This window comes from Ambystoma mexicanum, chromosome 4q (genome assembly GCF_040938575.1).
Source record: "Ambystoma mexicanum isolate Mex_15411 chromosome 4q, UKY_AmexF1_1, whole genome shotgun sequence".
NCBI classification, from domain to species: Eukaryota; Metazoa; Chordata; class Amphibia; order Caudata; family Ambystomatidae; genus Ambystoma; species Ambystoma mexicanum.
In genome coordinates, this window is record NC_090928.1 from 238,258,071 (window position 1) to 238,276,900 (window position 18,830).

At 42.9% G+C, this 18,830-nt stretch overlaps 1 protein-coding gene across 1 annotated transcript in view; it reads right to left on the reverse strand.

Moving 5' to 3' along the window:
• Positions 1-18,830, reverse strand: part of TTL (tubulin tyrosine ligase) — a 321,260-nt gene that overhangs the window by 120,249 nt on the left and 182,181 nt on the right. Inside the window, exon 4 of the mRNA XM_069607789.1 lies at positions 9,472-9,607. Within this exon, the coding sequence (XP_069463890.1) occupies positions 9,472-9,607 (136 nt within the window). The remainder of the gene's footprint in view (positions 1-9,471; positions 9,608-18,830) is intronic.

The window sequence follows — 18,830 nt, forward strand, 5'->3', positions numbered from 1 at the left end:
AGTTCTTCAACCAGGTGTGTCTCTTAAGAAGAGTCCCCTGGGCTAGAGTACGTCCAGCAGTCGCAGCAGCATCTAGAGTGTTCTTTAATATATTATGGGTCACCAGTCTGCCCTCAGTAACGACCGCCAGCAGGCGTGATCACGTGGCCTCTAGGACCTCTTAAACCTTCCTGGAGCATGCCCCATTGGACGTCGCTGTAACTCGCGAGGAGAGTCGTATTGTTAGCTATTCTGCTAAAATAGGTCGCAGAAGTAGTAACACGTATCCTCCCGTTTTTCTCTCGGGAGGATAGCTCATGGGCAACATGCTCGCCTTGGGAGCAAGACGACATGAAAGCAAAACACAGGTTCGATCTCGGTCTGCACTTAGAAACCTCTGGGTATTAAGCGCGTTATAATTAACCAATCATATCATTTCATAGGGCATAATGTTTTTTGCAATCTTTATCCGGGGGAGCTTCCGCTGTGGATAGTGGAATCCCCTGCTCCCTTTCTAGTGGTTGTTACAACCAGGGAGTCCAGCGTGGCATGACCTCCTATATACATAGGGTCAGATGGAGAGGGGCAGAACAATCTCAAACCGAGGGTTGACTGCCCTTGAGTTGGAAGGTGAAAATAAAGAAGGAGTTAGGGATTTATTGAATTAAGAAATGGAATAGCCTGACTAGTGGGAGGCTTCTCCTTGAGAATATTTTCAACAAAGTCAGCATCAGGGGCTGCCTCATGTGTAGCAATCTCAAAATTATCTGTGGCTCTCTTTAGAATGGCATTAAATAACATTTGGTCATCCACAGGTGATGTCTGCCTTTGTTGACGTGAAGAAGGTGGATCTAGACAAATAATGTCCGGGTCAGGGGTATGTGTGGGTGAAAGCCAAGGCCCCTGATCTGCTGGCTGATCCTGATCCCAGTCTGGGTCCTGGTCAGCTGTGTCCTGATCAAAAGGATTGTCCTTATATGTATCCCGAGTAATCAAAGACCTCCTCTTGATGGACTTGTGTAGGAATGGGAAGCTTTTGCAATTTTTCGCCAATAGGGCAGGAGTCCTCTTCCCTAGGTTGCTTGGGAGTAATATATTTATCTGAGAAATCTATAAATTGGGCACTCTTGTCCATATAATTTTCAAATCTTTGCCTAGTACACAGGGAAGATGCAGAAATGTCTGGAGGTGGAAAAGGCTGTTCAGAAGGGGGAGCTTTTCCTGATAAAGCCTTTGAGAGAGGCTGGAGGTCTTCAGAATACTCCTATCGACGAGAGGGGATGCCCTGTGTTCTCCCGCTGCCGAAATAATAGCCACAAGACTCTCGCGTATTTTTGGCAGCTGAATGCCAGGTCTCGACGCGCCTAGTGGCACCGTCGCGGTTGACGACTCCGCCAAAGCCTTAGTTGCTTGCGCGCCCTTGGACGGTGTGTTGGCAACCGTGTGTTTTTCAGGGGGAGGAACGCCCTTGTGAGAGGAAAGCCCAGTCGCATGCAGAGAAGACAGTTGCACAGAGGATGCCGAACTGCGAGTTTCGGGACACACGGTTGAAGTTTTCGGCGGGCCTGTTGGCGTTATGCGCTTCTTTGACGTGTCTGCCAAGGAGGCCTCAGGGGTTGTGCGTTTGGGCTTAGGTGGTGCATGTGTACCCTCGTCACCGGGCCCATAACAGAGCCGGTGGCCTGCCTTTCAGGGCCAGGGATGGGCATCTGTAAAGCGCAGGGATCCGCCGAAAGCTCTATGGCTTCCAGGTCGTAGCAATGGCTGTCGCTGGAGTCCTCATCATCCGAAGCGACGGCACCAACGGGGGAATGCCTTTCAGCCTGCATTGCTTAGGCCGCCCACCATTTTGTCTGCCTTTCCTCTAACGTCTTGGGACGAAAGAGCTTGCAGGACTTACAAGAACGCTCGTCGTGGTCTTGCGGTAGACAACTATTGCAACAGCAATGGGTGTCAAGGGAATTTGCCATTACACGATGGACAAAATTTAAAGGGCGTTTTTTCTCCATAGCAGAGAACGACAGCAGCCAGACCAAATAGGGAAAGAAGAGAAAAGGAAATGCATTCTTGAAAAAGAATAAACCCAGGGCCCCACTCTCCCTACTGTAAAGGCCTTGCCGGAGGGCCAGGGCAACGCGGTCAACAGACGTCGATCAGTACACCAGTCGCTGAGCAGTAATGGATGTCTTCGGCGGAAAGATGTCCACGAGGCAGTCATCGAAAAGAAGTAGTCGGGAGACAAGACGACCGTAGGTCGTGGGACAAACTAACAACATTGAGCAATATTAACTCTTGAGAGCGTCGCATAAGACTATATGCACAGCATGTGATCCTAAGCAGATTCACAAGCATCAGAAACACTATTACTAGATTACTAATAGGAAGCTAAAAATATATATTTATTTTAATTACATTTTCTCAAGAATCCCTTTTCAGCTGAAAAGCAACTTAAGGAACCACATGAAATAAATGAGTGGAGAGTAACCAAATTAAATTATATTTGGGAGTTAATTTAATTAAGGTCAGTTTTACCTTTTTTGGTTATCTAATATGGTCTACAATAGGATGATTAACAGAGTAAAAAGAAGAATGTTTATTAACCCTTGGAAAAACAGAAAGGACAAAAGCGATAAGAGGAATTTATGGAAAAGAAGTGATCTGATCACAAAAAATTCTCAAGTGACAAAAAAGGTATTTCTTACCTATATATGAGTTCATTAGAACTAATAAAAATAGAAATTACAATTGTTTGACAGTACGGTTCCTTTGCTATGTGTACTCTGTATTATTTTAAACATTTATATTGTGTGTAACATATAATCTACTGCACCAAGCATCGCATCAGTTAGAAGACTGACCGAGGAATTGTACAAGATATTGATAAATATTTATGTTTTATGATTAGTATAGTCCTTAAGAAGATCTAGTGGATCGAAGCAAGCCTCGGCAAAAAGAAAATATCTAAAAAGATTAAATCATTTTTCAAGCAATGTAAATATTTAAAAAATTGTATAATCAAAAGGGGGAAACAATGCATATAAAATCAATAATTGAGATTACCTAAAGCTAGTTGGTACCCTTTAGTCTTAACGGAGGTAATTCAGGTTAGCAGAATGTGTTGTTAGAAAGTTTACTTGCTAAATAAATTGAGGTAGGTTGCCCCCATTGAATCCTCAGAAACAAAGGAGCAGCCTGGGTATATTTGATCAATTGACAGTGCAGCATATAAGACACTGCAGCCAATCACCCAGCTTGTCATTTTGACATAACGGGTGAGTAATTAGTACAACTATATTATGTGTAGACTTTCATAGTCCAACTGAGCAGCAAAGTGAAATACTTTGTGTGTGAATGCATTTCATGTGCAAATGGTTATGTCATGGGAACGGAGCACCAGAACATGTGGACACCAACGGTTCTGATCTTTTCCAGTTTTATCTTGGGGCTCCAAAGGAGTAAGTAGCAGCGCAAACCGACATCAACAAAAAATAATGGCCTTTTTTTAATGTAAACATGTATACAGCACATGCCTATCCAGAGGACCGCCGAGCACCTTTCAAAGTTCAAAAGGGAGGCAGTGAAAACGAAATTACAATGTTTTCAGAACAGCATAAGAAGACTATAATAGGTAAAGGATAGCAAGCGGTGGTCTGGCTGGTTAAGTGTGGGGAGAGAGGTAAGTTTAAAAACTTTTTCAGAAGATGATGATGATGGAAGGGGAGACACAGATGTGGGGTGGGAAGATATTCCAGGCTCTGGGTGCCCATCGGGTGAAGGCTTCTTTTGTGTGCATGTTAGCTTGCTGAGTGGAATATGAAAAAGATGTATGGATGGCTTGTCTGGTGTTTGTGCGAGTGATGGGCCTAATTGGTGCCAGTTCCTGATACCAGAAAAAGGGAATACAAACAAATGTAAGGCTAGCAACACAAAGTAAGTCGCATAGCACTAGATGACCTCCACTCCAAGTCTGGTGGGTAATGAGTAAGGATTGTTTGCTCCTTACCTTGTATTCTCCCCAGCACGTGTCTTCCCTTCTACTGAACATCTAGGTAAGCATAGGTTTGGGTAGAATGCCCATCAGGTTTTGAAACCAACTCAAAAAGAAGGGTTCCTAGCAAACAGTGAGAAGAAGGTGAGATAAAGAAAGTTCAGTGGAAGGGCCTAATGAAAAAGGACCTAATGAAAAAGGCCTGAATGTCAAGAGTAATTCCTAGTCCAACGCTCAATCTTCTAGGCAGATATTCAAGTGCCCCAGCATGCTTTTTTAGCAGTGTTTTCTCCTTTGACTTGGTCTTTGCCTTTAACCCCTACACTAGGTGGAAGCCTGTAAACTTAACAGGGCAACCCTGTATATCCTAAGGTTTCTTCTTTGCTGGTGCCGGTAGGAATTCACCATCACAACTGGTTAATTCTGCGTAGGATTTGTTTTACTTTTACCTTGGTTTTCAAGGATTTGTATTTGGGGTAGAGACCCTGCAACTACCAACAGAGTACGGGAAAGAGTCCCAATCTAACTTCTCACGGAGTGTTTCCTCAAGGTGTGGCCCTTGTAAATCTTTGGTCCCTTAACCCTCTTAGTCTAGCCTGCCCTTCAACCAGGCCTTCTACATGTTGTGACTTTACTGGGTACAGTCATCTTTTCTACCTTCCTGTTAAGTGGTCTCTTCCTCTCTAAACAGGTGCTAATTGTGGTAGATCTGTCTCTCTCCAAAGTTTCGACCTCTTTCTCGTGTGTGGCATTTAGTATTGCTTGTTTGCTAGTGGTGTGCTCATTTCAATAAAAAGAATCGGCCCCATACTCCAGCCCCAGTGGTCCGGAGTTACACGATGTTGGTTTCAGGCCATCTGGTGCTGAACAGTCTGTTAAAGCATTGGCTTGCCTGATATGTGTTGTAAGTGTCAGGGTTTTCTCCCTCCTGTTGGCTGTGCGACTGGAATTCAGTTCCCCAATCTCCCTGTATACGTGAAAAACACGTGACCTTGTCATAGCCATTAACAAACGAGTTAGAGAAAGCCAGGAGACAGCTCCAAAGAAATCCTCAGTGTTAACATTGAATAATGTCAAAATGCCAGTTCAGAGGCCTGTACAGCCTGAAAGTTGCCTTGTCTGACACTGTGAAACTGGATTCCATGGGACGCGGAATGCTCATGAAGCACAGTCAAAACCAGAGGAACATCAAACCCACACAAAAGGGGTGGTACCAGAATTCCCAGTCCGGACGACAGGGAGTGCAGGGTTGGAGGCACCCCAAGGAACAAAGGAGGAGGCAATAACACAGGCACAATACCAGAGGACCAAGGGCTGCAGTAATTAGCCCTGCCGCATGTGAACAAGTAGAAACTACTATTCCCATAATGCACCTCACAAACCATTAAAATATACAATGGGGTGCTCTTACCATACCATCGGGCCGGGAGGACATCGGGAACGAAAAGAAGGCAAGAAGGGCGGAACAAAGTAAGAAATACGGCGGCCAAATAACAGAAGAAACGCCAAGAAACGAAAGCGGGAAAAAGGGAGGGGTCAGAGTCAGAGTAGAGGAGGAGCATTGACCGCACCTGGGGGTGGGAGGGGTAACGCAGGAAGAACATTAAATACCGCAGGCATGGACTCAAAGTGGGTCTTTTGATTTCTGTGTAGGAGCAGAGCGGAGAAGAGTGGGCGAAGGACGCGGCTGGGTGGAATTGGGCTTACTAGGTCCAAGAAAGCCCGGTACCAGAAAACTCTTTATGCAAGACTGAAGGAGAGGAAAGTCCATAAATTACTTATGTGCAACGTTTGCCTAACTGAAGCAAGTTAGGAAAGTGCTTCCCTAAAGACTCGGCACCAGGGAACTGGGGCATTTTGCTTTTTGCTGGAAAGGAAACCGATGGCCAGCAAACACACGTTAGGACTATGACAGCAGACTCCGGTGAAGCGGACACGTAGAAGGCGAATCGGCCAAATTATGTATATCGTTTTGTGTTCAGTTCTGACCGAGTCCAAGCAAAGAACACTGAAGCGTGAACCAACCTCCTGTGAAACTGCAACACCATGGTTAAGTGGAGAGAATTTCTTTTGTTTACAACCTGATAATTGTTTGCCTGAATAAAAAGGATGTTTATTTCAACCGGATTGCAGTCTCCTGCCTACTGTTTAACAGACACTGATGAAGCTGTACCTCTATCTGTGCCAGGTTTAAGTCTAACATATGGCACCACTGTCTATAGACCATTCTTATACTAAACCGGGCACACAAGACCCCATATGGAACAGTGACCCGTAGGACACTGGAGGCCAGGGTAGGGTGTCTGTGAAAAATGTTACTCACCGTAATCCGTAATGTACTCCTAGTCCATAGTCCCAGTTCACCTATACCTTTTGGTATGTCGTCCCTACGGGGACAGGACTCATGAAAAAGCTTGCCAAAGGGACATGTGCGGGCACACCCACGTACCAGCCACTCGATCACTCTCACAGGATCCTCTGCTCCCAGTCATCTGTCTCTGTATGGTCAGAACTTACACTGAGCTTGTACCTTCACAGACATGTCTAAATTCTTTTTTGTCATTGCTGGGTGCCCACCGCTTCGGTGGTTACTTTTTCCTGCAGTCTACCTCTACATCCTGTTCCTAGGGTCGCATCCGCTGCTACTTTGGAAGTCAGGGGACAGAGAAGTTGTGATCTTAACTCAACAATTTTACCGGAGTGGGGAGAGTACCCAAGTTCAGGGGCCAAAAATCCAGGGTCCATAAAGAACATGCAGCCGGCAGACTGACTTCCAAAACTTTGGTCTTATCCATTTAACTTGAACACATTTTTATTCATCCAGTCCCTTAATAGAGGCCAAGTAGATGCTGACTCTCTAGGATTCTGAACCAATCTGGAGATTAGTTGTGTATCAAGCATATGAATAAAATTGGCAAACATGCGAATGAATCAGGCTAGCCAGGGGCTGAACATAGATATTAAAGAGAAGGAGATATTGCTGAGTACTCCCCAGGTGAGAGGCGTTGGGGCAGACTGAAAAGGAAAGCGAGCTAGGGTTTTAGTACAGTCTGACAGAAAAGATTTAAACCAATTAAATCCTGCCCAGTGATATCAGCCGCCTGAAGCCGCTGACACAAAGTAAGATGGTCAATAGTATCAAATGCAGCCGACAGATCGAGTAATATCAGGAAGCCAGCATCACCCTGATCTCTAATAAGAGTAAGGTCGCCCATGACCGAGACCAGCACTGACTCAGTACCCATCGAGGGCCGAAAGCCAGATTGAAAAGGATCCAGAAGTTTGTCCTCAAGATAATTTGTAAGCTGAGCAGGGACTATAGCCTCAAGCACTTCCATGAAAAACATGAGAAGTGAGATGGGGCGAAAATGTGCAGGCAGTATAGGTTCCAGGTTAGGCTTTTTGAGAAGGTGTGACCAAATCATGTTTAAGCGTTACTGGCACAAGGCCATGCCTCAAAGAGAAATTAACTGCAGAAGTGATACTAGGAGCAAGTTTAGTGTTAATCTCCTTTAGAACTTGGAAGAGGAATAGGGTCCAGGGGACCAGGGCTTGAGTAGTGAAATGGTTCTCATGAGGTGGTCCTCTGAAATGTTCATGAAGGTGGAGAACTGTCCTACACAAGCCACATATGACGGGCTGCAAGGTAGAAGGGGAAAAACCACCTCAGTTGCAGGGGTTGGAATGTTCGCCCTGATATTAGCTATCTTCTGTATAAAATAAATTGATAGGGAATCACACAGATCCTGGGAGGGGCGGACAGAAGTGGAAACTATAATCGGGAGATGGCAACTCCCTTACCAAAGTTTAAGGGCTCATAAGGAAGGGGCTCATAAGGAAGGGGACTACCAGGGTGCTTATGAGGTCTCCGAACTAACTAATAGCGCAACCACATTTGCAACTTCAATAAAAGCATCCTGAAGTGCAGTTAAAGGGACACAGAAACCAGGTGAAGACAGGGGGTGATTACCTTCATATTTATTAGAATGTTCAAAGTCGTCAAAATGTACTGGTCTCCAATTTCAACGAGGATACGCTGCTGAAGTAGCAGCATTAGATAACTGTAGGTCAGGTATAGTAAAAGGTATTAGAAAATGGTCTGACCAGACAAAAGGAAGAACTGTATGCACCCTAACAGCAACACTAAATATTAAATCCAAAATATGGCTTTGAATATGAGTGGGGCTCTGAATATGTTGTATCGACTGAAGATCTGTAAACGGTTGGTAGTAACATCCGACAAAATATTAAAATCACCGACAGTAAATAATGAGGTGTACTTGAAGTGAAGATCCTCAACTAGCTCCACAAAATCCTCTGAGAAGAGTGAATTCAGGGCTAGGAGGATGGAAGACAATAAGAAAGTGGAGAGTGGAGACGGGCGAAGGGGACAAAAATATGAACAGATGTTCCATTTGTATGCTATGGGAAATTGTTATATTCTAGCATTGAAAATGGTGTTAAAAATAATGGCAACACACCCTCCAGGTCGCGAAGCTGCTCTATCGGCATGCAAAATTGCACAGGTCAGAGGGAGGGCCTGAATCAAATCAGGTATGGAAGTTTCATTAAGCAAAGTTTGTTACGCAAACGCAAACGAAATCTGGTTTGTATACATTAGGTTTTTTTCAAATAAACAACAAGGAAGGGGATCTATATCACCGAATGATTATTTATACTCAAAATAAATACACAATGCCCAAAGTCTGTTCACGTTTCAGAAACACAGGGACAAAGTGGCTCTGAAATGATATCCATTCCAGTGCCCACATATTTTTAGATGTGGTCATTCCCATACTGAGATGAACAAACACATGAAACATGTTCTTTTTTATGCTTTAGCACCACAAAAATATAAGTAATACAATTTAAAAAAAACTGACATCTAAAGGAAAAATTAAATAAAGAAAGTGCTGAGGTGCTTGGAGTAAAAGTGTGCATTAAGGCTTCATGGCAACAAAGCTATTGACAAAACAGCAGCCCATACTTCAGCAATGTGAGAAAAAGGCCCCCATGCTTGGAATCCATCCCTTCCCTGGAATGCCCTTACTTTCAACACACAGGTATTTTCTGATTTCCTTTGGCACAACATAATACAAGACACTATGGTTAGAAAATGCATAACGTCCATTCAGTTAAACTTCTTCTCATTGCCAGGCTATGGACAATTTCTTATACATGAGCCAGAGGAAAGATACAAATCTGACAGCAAATATTAACCAACATTTCTCCTAATCATACAAATGTGTCACTGGAATAGGACAATCACACAAAATTCTGAACCGAAGGAAAATCTAGTACCCACAATGGCCACATATCGAAGAAATCTGAAGATTGCCTGTGTACAGGGTTTATTTCACTCTGCTAGAGTGCTTACATTTTTTCCCCCATGACAGTGGCTGAAACAACGTTGCAGCAATGATTTTAATTTATAGGCTAACAGTTCCTGTTCTTACTGGCCAACTTATTTCCTGAGCTTCAAGACAAATATGAAAAAACCTCACCGGATATCAAATTTTCTGTGACCAGGTTCGAGCAGCATAGGGTCTTCAAGGTATTTTTGAATAACATGAACTTGGCCTTGATTGTCTATGTAGTCCAGCAGCTGGATTGCATCTGAAGAAATAAGAATTCCTTCTCCTAACAAGGAAACAGATAAAATGTCTAGGTTAGCGTGCCCATTTAACAAAATTAAAAAAAATCTACTCAGAGAACAAATATTCACTCAGTTACAATTAACGTATTGGTTTTTCAATTACAAGCTCATTGGAATCCCAGTGTGTAGCTCAGCAGACAAACAATAAAAGAGTATTATATTTAAGTGATACGGAAATACTAATATGTGATCAAAAATAATATAACTTTTTCATTGCAAACCTTATTTATGAAAACAATATATACACTGTGCATTATATAGCGCATTTTGAATTTTTAGGAAATAACTCCAAAGAAAAAGGAATAAATATTGGTTTTGACAGACCAACAAAAATGGTTATAGTTCGTTTGGATGATGTTCTATATGCTTATGCACTTTTTCTTTGTCCAAAAGACTGTTCATTTCTTCAAGTTTGATATCAATATTGTACTTTGGCTATTTTTCTAGTCCACACTCTTGCATACTGACTGTGTCTCCAAATTGTTCTTGTTCAATTATACACTGTGTTTGTGTGATTAATTGTTAACTATTTTCTTCTTGTCTATTAATTGCTTACCATTATGGCCATGGTATCCTTTAATTTGACAGTTATCTTTTTTTTTTTATTATGATTTTCAGTAAGGAACACAAACTTTTTTCAATCGACAGAAGCAACATGTATATTCCACAACAAAGACGACAACAGGAAAACCGAGAAGAGAATTGGCAGAATAGTTAGAACATTTACTGAGGAGTACATGAGAGGAACCACAATAAAAGTGACCTTTGGAAATAAACAGCACAATGAATTAAAATGAATAAAAGATTGGTCGAAGACAAATCGACAAAGGATAAGATAAAAGATTGGCAATGGTTAGCAAAAGCACTTACAAAAGTAGGCATGGAAAAACATAACAGATCAAGGAGGAGAGGACCTACTAGTATCATGGAACACCAGGGGACACATGCACTTATTAAATAAGACAAACCAATATATAAAGAACGCAACAATAACAGGTTTACAAGAAACATTGTTACAAGTTCCGCCAACGAAAGTCACAAAGTTATAACAGACCAGTCAGTAAAAGGAGATAAAGGAAGACCCGACTCAGGCCATCTTATCCTAATAAAAACAGGCTAAAAACGTAAAGGTGGTAGACAGTGGGAATTGCAATCCATTTGTGCAATGGGCGCTAGTACTACTAACTGATAAACTAGTAATGGTAATAAACACATAGTGGAACCCTGCTAAAATAAAAACTAGAGCATTATTAAACACAATAATGAAACTAATAAGGAATGCACAACAACAAGACCAACAATTATTGTTTGCGGAGACCTGAACATTAAATGTCTTGTCAAACAGGGCATTCCCTGTCTGGAACAACTGAAGACAGGGGACCAAACCAACTCTATATGGATACAAATGGCTGAAGCATACAATTTGTTCATGTTAAACAGACAAAGGACAGGAGACACTCCCGGAAAAGCGACTTGGCAAAATGGTATACAAAACTCAGACTATATTTGGATAACAAAGAATCATCTGGACCAAGTAAAATGTCTTGATATCTTACCACAAAAGGACAGCGAACACAATATCGTAAGATTAACAGGGACATGTAACATAGAACAACTGGGAAACAGTAAAAATGAAGATTTAGAAATAAATCATGGAGGCAATCGAATTAGGTTAAACAAGCTTTAACAGCAATGACCAATAATTACAAACAACAGACAAGAGAAAGTGGAGACGACATACGAATGGTTAACGATTTATAAAACTAGAAAAACTGGAATGATTCTACCATTATTAGAACCAAGACATCAATATAGTGAAATGGTTGTCGCAAGAAAGAAGAAACGAAAACAAGAGATTTTGGAAATAAAGAAAAACGGCGAGAAGCTCAACGGCAAAGAGAAGCAAATCAGAGCCAAAATACAACACTATAAAAACTAATTGTTTGGATCAGAAAACAGAGAGATCAAGAGAAAGGAGAACTTATGTTAAAAGTTATACAACAACAAATGACGAGAGCTGTGGACCCTACTAAACAATCAGATCTTAAACCAACAAAGTCGATTAAATACTGAGGTAACTGAATCTGATTGGATAGATCATTATTCTAAAGGTATTTGGTAGTAGAGATCAAGAAACAAATAAAAACGACAAAAGATGTAAAGTGCAAGGGTCACTAGTAATTGAAGAGGAAGACATAGAAAAGGCAATAAAAGGCCTAATAAATTCTTCCGACTAGGAATTAAAAAAAGGATCCTAAAGGATGGACCACATTTATCTTAACAATCTTCAAACAAATAGAAGAGCGTCAGAGAATTCCAACATCATGGACAACTAGCACAATAGACCCAATCTTCAATAAAGGAAATCGAAAAGACCCGTCAAACTATAGTCCAATAACATTATTGGACATGATTGGCAAGATTTTTACAAGAAAAATTGACCGAATGGGCAAAAACAACAAACATCTTAGATCCAAGACAATCAGGGTTTACAAAAGGGGCAGGGACCGAACTGAACCTATTTATATTAGCAACACTGAAGTAAAACACGTTAAAAGCAAAGGAAAAACTACATCTTGCCTCTGTAGACTTAAAAAAAGTCTTCGACTGAGTTAACCGCAATAAACTTTGGACCACATTTAAAAAGTAGAGCTGTCCAGAACAGATACTTCAACCAATTAAGGCATTACATACTACCACTTCAACAAGAGTACGCAAAAATCACAAAGGTGGCCTCTCAGCAACAATATACACAAAAAGTAGATTAAAACAGGGCTCCCCATAAGCAGCAACTCTTTAAGTTATACATTGCTGACCTCCCAGATGCACTTGAAGACACAATTCATCATCCTCCAAAAATAAACAACAAGATAATAACTATGCTATGCAGACGACCTAGTGGTGGTAATCCAAATGGAGATAGATTACAGTTTCTGCTAGAAATATTGAAAGCATATATGGAGGTAAACAATCTCATAATTAATATCAATAAATCAAAGATTGTTACGATTGGAGGAACCAGAAGACCAAGTGCAAAAGATTTTAAATGGAAAATTGGAGGCGAGACTCTCGAGTCGGCGAAGGAAATCAGGTACCTATGCATACTCTTTAATAAATCAATAGTAGAGGACAACTGGGTAAAAGATTTAATGTCAAAAGTCAAGATGTTATGTTCAAGGAAAAATAATAAATGGCCGTTATGGCAAATTCTCTCTAATACCACTAAGAGCATTTTACGTCCAGAAGGTTCAACCAATATTGACCTACGAAGGAGAAGCTGGCCTTAATCTCTCTTGTAAATTATGGGACATCCTGGAAAGTAAATTTTGGAAGACAGCACTAAATCTACCAAAATGTCTCCCGATAAAAGTATAAGAGTTGAGCTGGGATTGCAATCATACTCATCTGTTGGAAATCAGTGTCCTTAATAAGAAAAATAACAGAAGACAACCTAGTAATAGGATACAAAATTCTCAACACAATATGGAAAGGAAAAAGCAGAACCTTATTGAACACTTGGAAAGACAATTGGTCCAAGTTCCTGGAACAGATAGACTACAACCTATTGGAGCTAAGCACAAATCCTGAAAAAGTAAAATAAAAAAAAATGATTGGATAAAAACAGTAGAAATGAAATCTGAATTCCGATCATTGAAAAACGTCATAAACATTGATAGGAAAAGAGACAATGCCCGAATACTTATTAAGATTTCTGAGCAAATTCCATAGAGAAAAACTTTTAAAAATAAGAATGACTCATACCCTACAAACGGGTATCTACACAACAGAGGACGGCGAGGAATGAATGAAGGAACTTGCAGGTTCTGTAACAATAAAGACACACAAGAAACGCTGAAGCACTTACTACTGGAATGTAATGAAATAAAGAAAGAAAGAAAGAAAGAAAGATCCATTGCTGAGTAAATACCTAAGACAATACACCATGGGCACAAAAGAAGATTGGTGGAGTGAGTTTTTAAGTGGAAATAATAAGACTATCATGTGCCGGAATAAACCTGCTTGAAAACATAATGGGCACAAAACAAAAAGTCCAATCCATTTGATTTAATAAAAGGGAGGAAAGAATGAATTGGGAAAGAGACAACGACTATTATCAATCATGGAGATTGGCTTAGGAAATGTGTAAAAGGTTTTATTGTATTAACTAACTCACAATAAAACTTTTTTTTAAAAGATTCAATTTTATCCCCTCTCCCTACCCCCTCACACAGGCTACCATACCTGATCATCCAATAATATTTGCAAGCTAGCGGTCGAGACCACAACTAGACACCAAACAGACTAAGAAAGCAACTGGTCCTGGCAATGTAGGGTTTACATACATTTGGTTTTCCCATCATCAGTCCTTCACCAACACAGGTGTCACAGGGGGGCATACCTCAAGACTCATACATAATCTTTAAGTCTTAGGTTCTCCCCTCCATCTTGCAACAGAAAGGAGCTCCACTCCATCAAGAAACTTTCCATCTTATCATTGATCATGGCGGTCAACTTGTCGTACATGAAGATGTCCCACAATTTACTTAACAATTCCTTCCTTTTTGGGTTGGTGCTGTCTTTTCATTTCTGGGCCAGGGCTACTCTTCCAGCTCTCAACATTGCCTCCACCATTTTCAGGAACCTAGAGGTTTCAGAGTAAACGGGTGGGGTGCCCAGCAATATCTGCAGAGGGCAGGGGGATGGGGCGAAGCCAACCAGTTCCCTGATACAGCTAAGGACCTCTGACCTATATACCTGCACCCTTGGACACTCCCACCACATGTAGTACCATGTTCCCTTTTGACCACATTCCCTTGGGCATAGAGGGGAGGACCCCTTAAACATTTTAGAGAGTCTCACGGGGGCCAAGTGTCAGGAATACATTCGTTTGGGGCAAAAGACGGCGCTTAACAGCTAAGAAATAGCAGTCTTGACTACATTTCCCAGCATGCATAGGGGAATTCTCTAGTTCTGTGAATTTGCGCTAATTCACAGCCGACAATCAGGAACGGGATAAAGTCTCCAACCACCTGTGCCTCAGTGCAGATAATTAATGATTATGTGCACGGGCGGCAGCTTGGAGAATGTGAGGAGTTTCTGTTTGGACGCCGGAGAACTGTTGGGCGTTAGCGGTGATTGCAGGAACAGATCAGCATGAAGTGGAAGGCTCCCGGGCCGCGGCAGTGATTTAAGAGCGGCTGGGACGTTCATTAGAAGCTACAGTCTTCAGGTTCCGGGTGTCCTCATGAGGCGCCCGGGCCATCAGCTAATTGCATTCTCCCTTTATGGCTTCCAACATTTGAATTCTGTTTGTTTTGGTGCGCGTGTGAAGAAACACGCGACATGACCCCATTGATACGTATAAAGACTCAAAAGCATGCTGAATTACTCGTCAGGCATGCCAGCAGTGTTTCACTGAGAGCTATGAATTATGTTCTAGTTTCACTTCGTGTCTTTTCTGGGAAAAGGTATGTGGCATGTATTCAATGTGCAGCATTTGTTTGTCGCTTCATTGTGCCCATGGGGCCAGGAGTCCAATGTGCTTCATCCCAGTTTGTGCCATCATGCTTTGTGTGCAAAAGTCTGTTTGAACGTAATTGCTCCCATACGTTTGTGTCCATCATGTCTGAGTTTCTAACACTATTTGCAGTATGTTTAAAGTCATGTTATGAGTGCTTTCCTTATGAAAAGAGCTAAGAGTATGAATATGCATTTAAATGGTTTCCCATAGGTTCATATACCATTTCAGAGGTCAGGTCAGGACAGGTCAGGTTTAGGAGTTATATTTAGAATTAAGTGTATTAAGTTGGAGCTAGGTATTGTTATACTTGTATGTTATGTTTTTCCCCCTCCTTCCCTTTGTCATTCCACCCCCTTTCCCTAACTCAGTCTTCCCCCCCATTGGCTGCCACGTGGCTCCCTGTGTTTCTAGTTCAGGCACCCGTGCTAACCAAGGTGGGAGGGTCGAATCTATTCGGCTTCTGTGGTTCGGGAGATGGGGGTTGAGACCCTTATCCCTTTGTTGGCATTGACAGAATTATCTGCCCCCGATTTCAGGGTAATTGAACCACCCAGGCCAAATGGAGACAAATCCTGCTTTAGAAGATGTGCTAAAAGCACTACAAGATATTCAAGTGGAGCTAGTGCAAGCCAGACAAGAATCAAACATGTTGAAGGTTCAGGTACAGGGTTTGGTCGCACAGGGCACCCCATTGGAAGGGGCTGGATCATCTACAGGTGCTTCAACAAGTGGAGTCCCAGCAACGGTGATAGTGCAGCCTCCCAGTAGTGTGCCTTTAGCGGCACCCGAAAGATTGACAGGGGATCCCAGGAAACATATGACCTTCTTAACCCAGTGCCGTTTACATTTTTTATGTAAACCCACGGCCTTTGAGATCATACAGGCTAGAACAGCGTCATTTCATATTTAACTGGAGATGCGTTAGCTTGGGCAATGCCTCTGCTACAGAAGGATGATCTTTTATTGTATAACTGGGATGGTTTCTTGGGGGAATTTGGAAGGTTGTTTGACCGCAGGAAAGTTTCTCTGGCTCAAGATAAAGAACTGTTGGCCTTAAGACAAGGAACGCGCGACCTAGTGTCATATGTTACCCAGTTTAACAGATTAGTGATTGAAACAGACTGGCCCGAGAATAAAACATTATTTTATCAAGGGTTAAAGGAAGAATTGAAGAATGACACTGCGCAAGTCGAACCACAACTGACTACTTGTACTGCCATGACTGATTTAGTGTTAAGACTAGATCATCGCATCAATGAGCGCAAGGGAGACAAGAAAAGACCCGAAGTTACGCCCTTTGCCCGTCTGGATCGGGGAAGAGGCAGTAGGAATATAGAAGAACCCATGCAGATTGGTGGAGTGAGAGGGCCCTTGTCTACAGCAGAAAAGGAACAACGCAAGGCGAACAATTTATGTTTGTACTGTGGGCAACCAGGACATTATATTAGGACATGCCCAAACACTCCCAAGAAAGGAATCAGCGGTGACCAAAGTAAAGGGGAGACGGGAAAAGGATTGGGCCGGCCTTGGGGGGAACTAAGGTGACGGGCCCAAATGAGACTAGGTTCCCCAACTGGATAGCTAATACGGCAGGAAACAGGAAGTCTCATGTGTATATTTTGGTGACATTATTCTTTGCCTGTACCAAACAGATTGTATCAGCAATGGTTGACTCAGGAACCACGGGTAATTTCATTGATATTGGGTTGGCCAAGAGGTTACGTTTACCCTTAAGAGAAAAATCACAGGTTCAATCGGTGGATGGGTCTCCCTTAATTTATGGACTCATTTGCCAGCAGACTCAGCCCATTAAAATGAAGTGTGGGTCTGGGCATATGGAGGAAATTGTGTTTGAATTGATAGTGGCACCTCATTTTGGACTCATTTTGGGCATGCCTTGGCTAATGCAGCACAATCCTAGAATTGATGGGTTAAGCGGGAGGTGCATTTTGAAGATTCAGGGTGTGAGAGTCATATGGAGGAGGAGATGGGCCCCGCATTAATTTTGGCAGAACAAGTGACAGAACCCCAAATGGTGGGAGCAGTGGTGGGGAATATTCCGGCCCAGTGTTACGCTCACCTGACTCCCACGGAGGCGCTGGCCCGGTTTGCGCTGCTGTGACCTCTTCTAAGGTGATGCGCAGGGTTCGGAAGACGGACTGGACACCCAAATCTGGCTTGTCTGGCTCGCAGAAGTATCCTTCTGTAGGCGAAAATAGGGCATTAACTGTCTGCGGGGTAATGCAATCGGCCTCCCACTTTCCCATCTCACCCTCCTTGAAACCCTTCTGTGATTTCTCATAGCGTCTCACCTTAGGGTCTGGAAGGACGAGCTCTCCATCCTGCTTCTGATGCAGGGGCGCGTTGGTATCCAGTTACTTCACTGGATTTTCAGATTGGTGAGAACCAAACTTGCTTGGCTTCCAGGTAAGTTTTTGATAAGAGGTTCCCCTTGTGTCCATGCATTAATGTACTAATGCTAGTGTCTTTTTCCCCATGGGGGCCGGGGTACGGAATGCCGGGGAACAGGCACCGACCCGAGATGAGAGGTGAAATCCTTGTAGAAATCAGGTAAGTCTTTAATGAGCGTTTTTTGGTAATGTCTTTTCATTCGCTCATTAACACTGATGTCTCTTTTTCCCCTTAGGGGCCGGGGTCCGGAAATGCCAGGATGCGGCGCGGACCCGAAATGAAGAGGGAATGAATCAACAGAGATTTAGCTTTCCTTATTCCCTTCTCTCTCTCTCTCACCTTTTGTTCTGGTCTTTTTCTCCCTAGGCGCTGGGGCGTGACTGCGAATCCGGATGATCGCTGCTGAACATGGAGGCGCCCTGTAAAGGTGAGTGGAATGCGGCGCTGCAGCGATCGACGCAATGAGCTTTTAAATTAAAGTCTTCCTTTTCAGGATTGTCGGCGAGATGTCTTCGGGATGCGGATTTAGCAGGTAAGGACTTTTCCTTCTGTTCTCTTCTGCTCTTCCTTTGCAGGTGATCCAGGATGCTGGCAGGCGTGGCAGAAGTCAGGATGCAGGAGCAGACACGGTGAGCGTCCAGCTGCTAGATGCAGAACAACGCGAAGCACGTGTGGCTGTTTGGGTGGGGTTTAAATAGCCTTGGAAGAAGTTCCAGGTATGTATCCTTCCTCCAATCAGGTATGTATCCTTCCCCGACCACGCCCGGATGGTAAATTAGTCCCACAGGTAAAGTAGTTCCTTTCAGGCCTCAAGGAGGCCGGGATCCTGCAGCATGGTCTGCATCAGGTAAGTGCACCCAAGCATTCCCATAATGAGCCTGGCGCCATAGGCGCCAGGACACTGTCCAAAGGGCCCCTATATGGGGTTGCTGGGTCCTTCCTTGGGGACTGGATGTCCGCTTTCGGGGACGCCGGGCTTGAACCGGCTCCCCGGGAGCGGGCATCATGACACCCAGTACCAAGATTTGTCTAAAGTATTTGATAAAGGGGGAGCGGACAGGTTACCGCCCCATAGATCATATGATTGTGTAATTGAATTGGAGCCAGGGGCTAAGTTACCTTGTAGCAGAATCTATGCTTTGACTGAAACAGAAAACCAGTACTTACGTGAATATTTGGGTGAAATGTTGAGTAAGGGGTTTATCAGACACTCAACCGCACCAGTCTCGTCACCTTTATTCTTTGTCCCCAAGAAAGAGGGAACTCTTAGGACA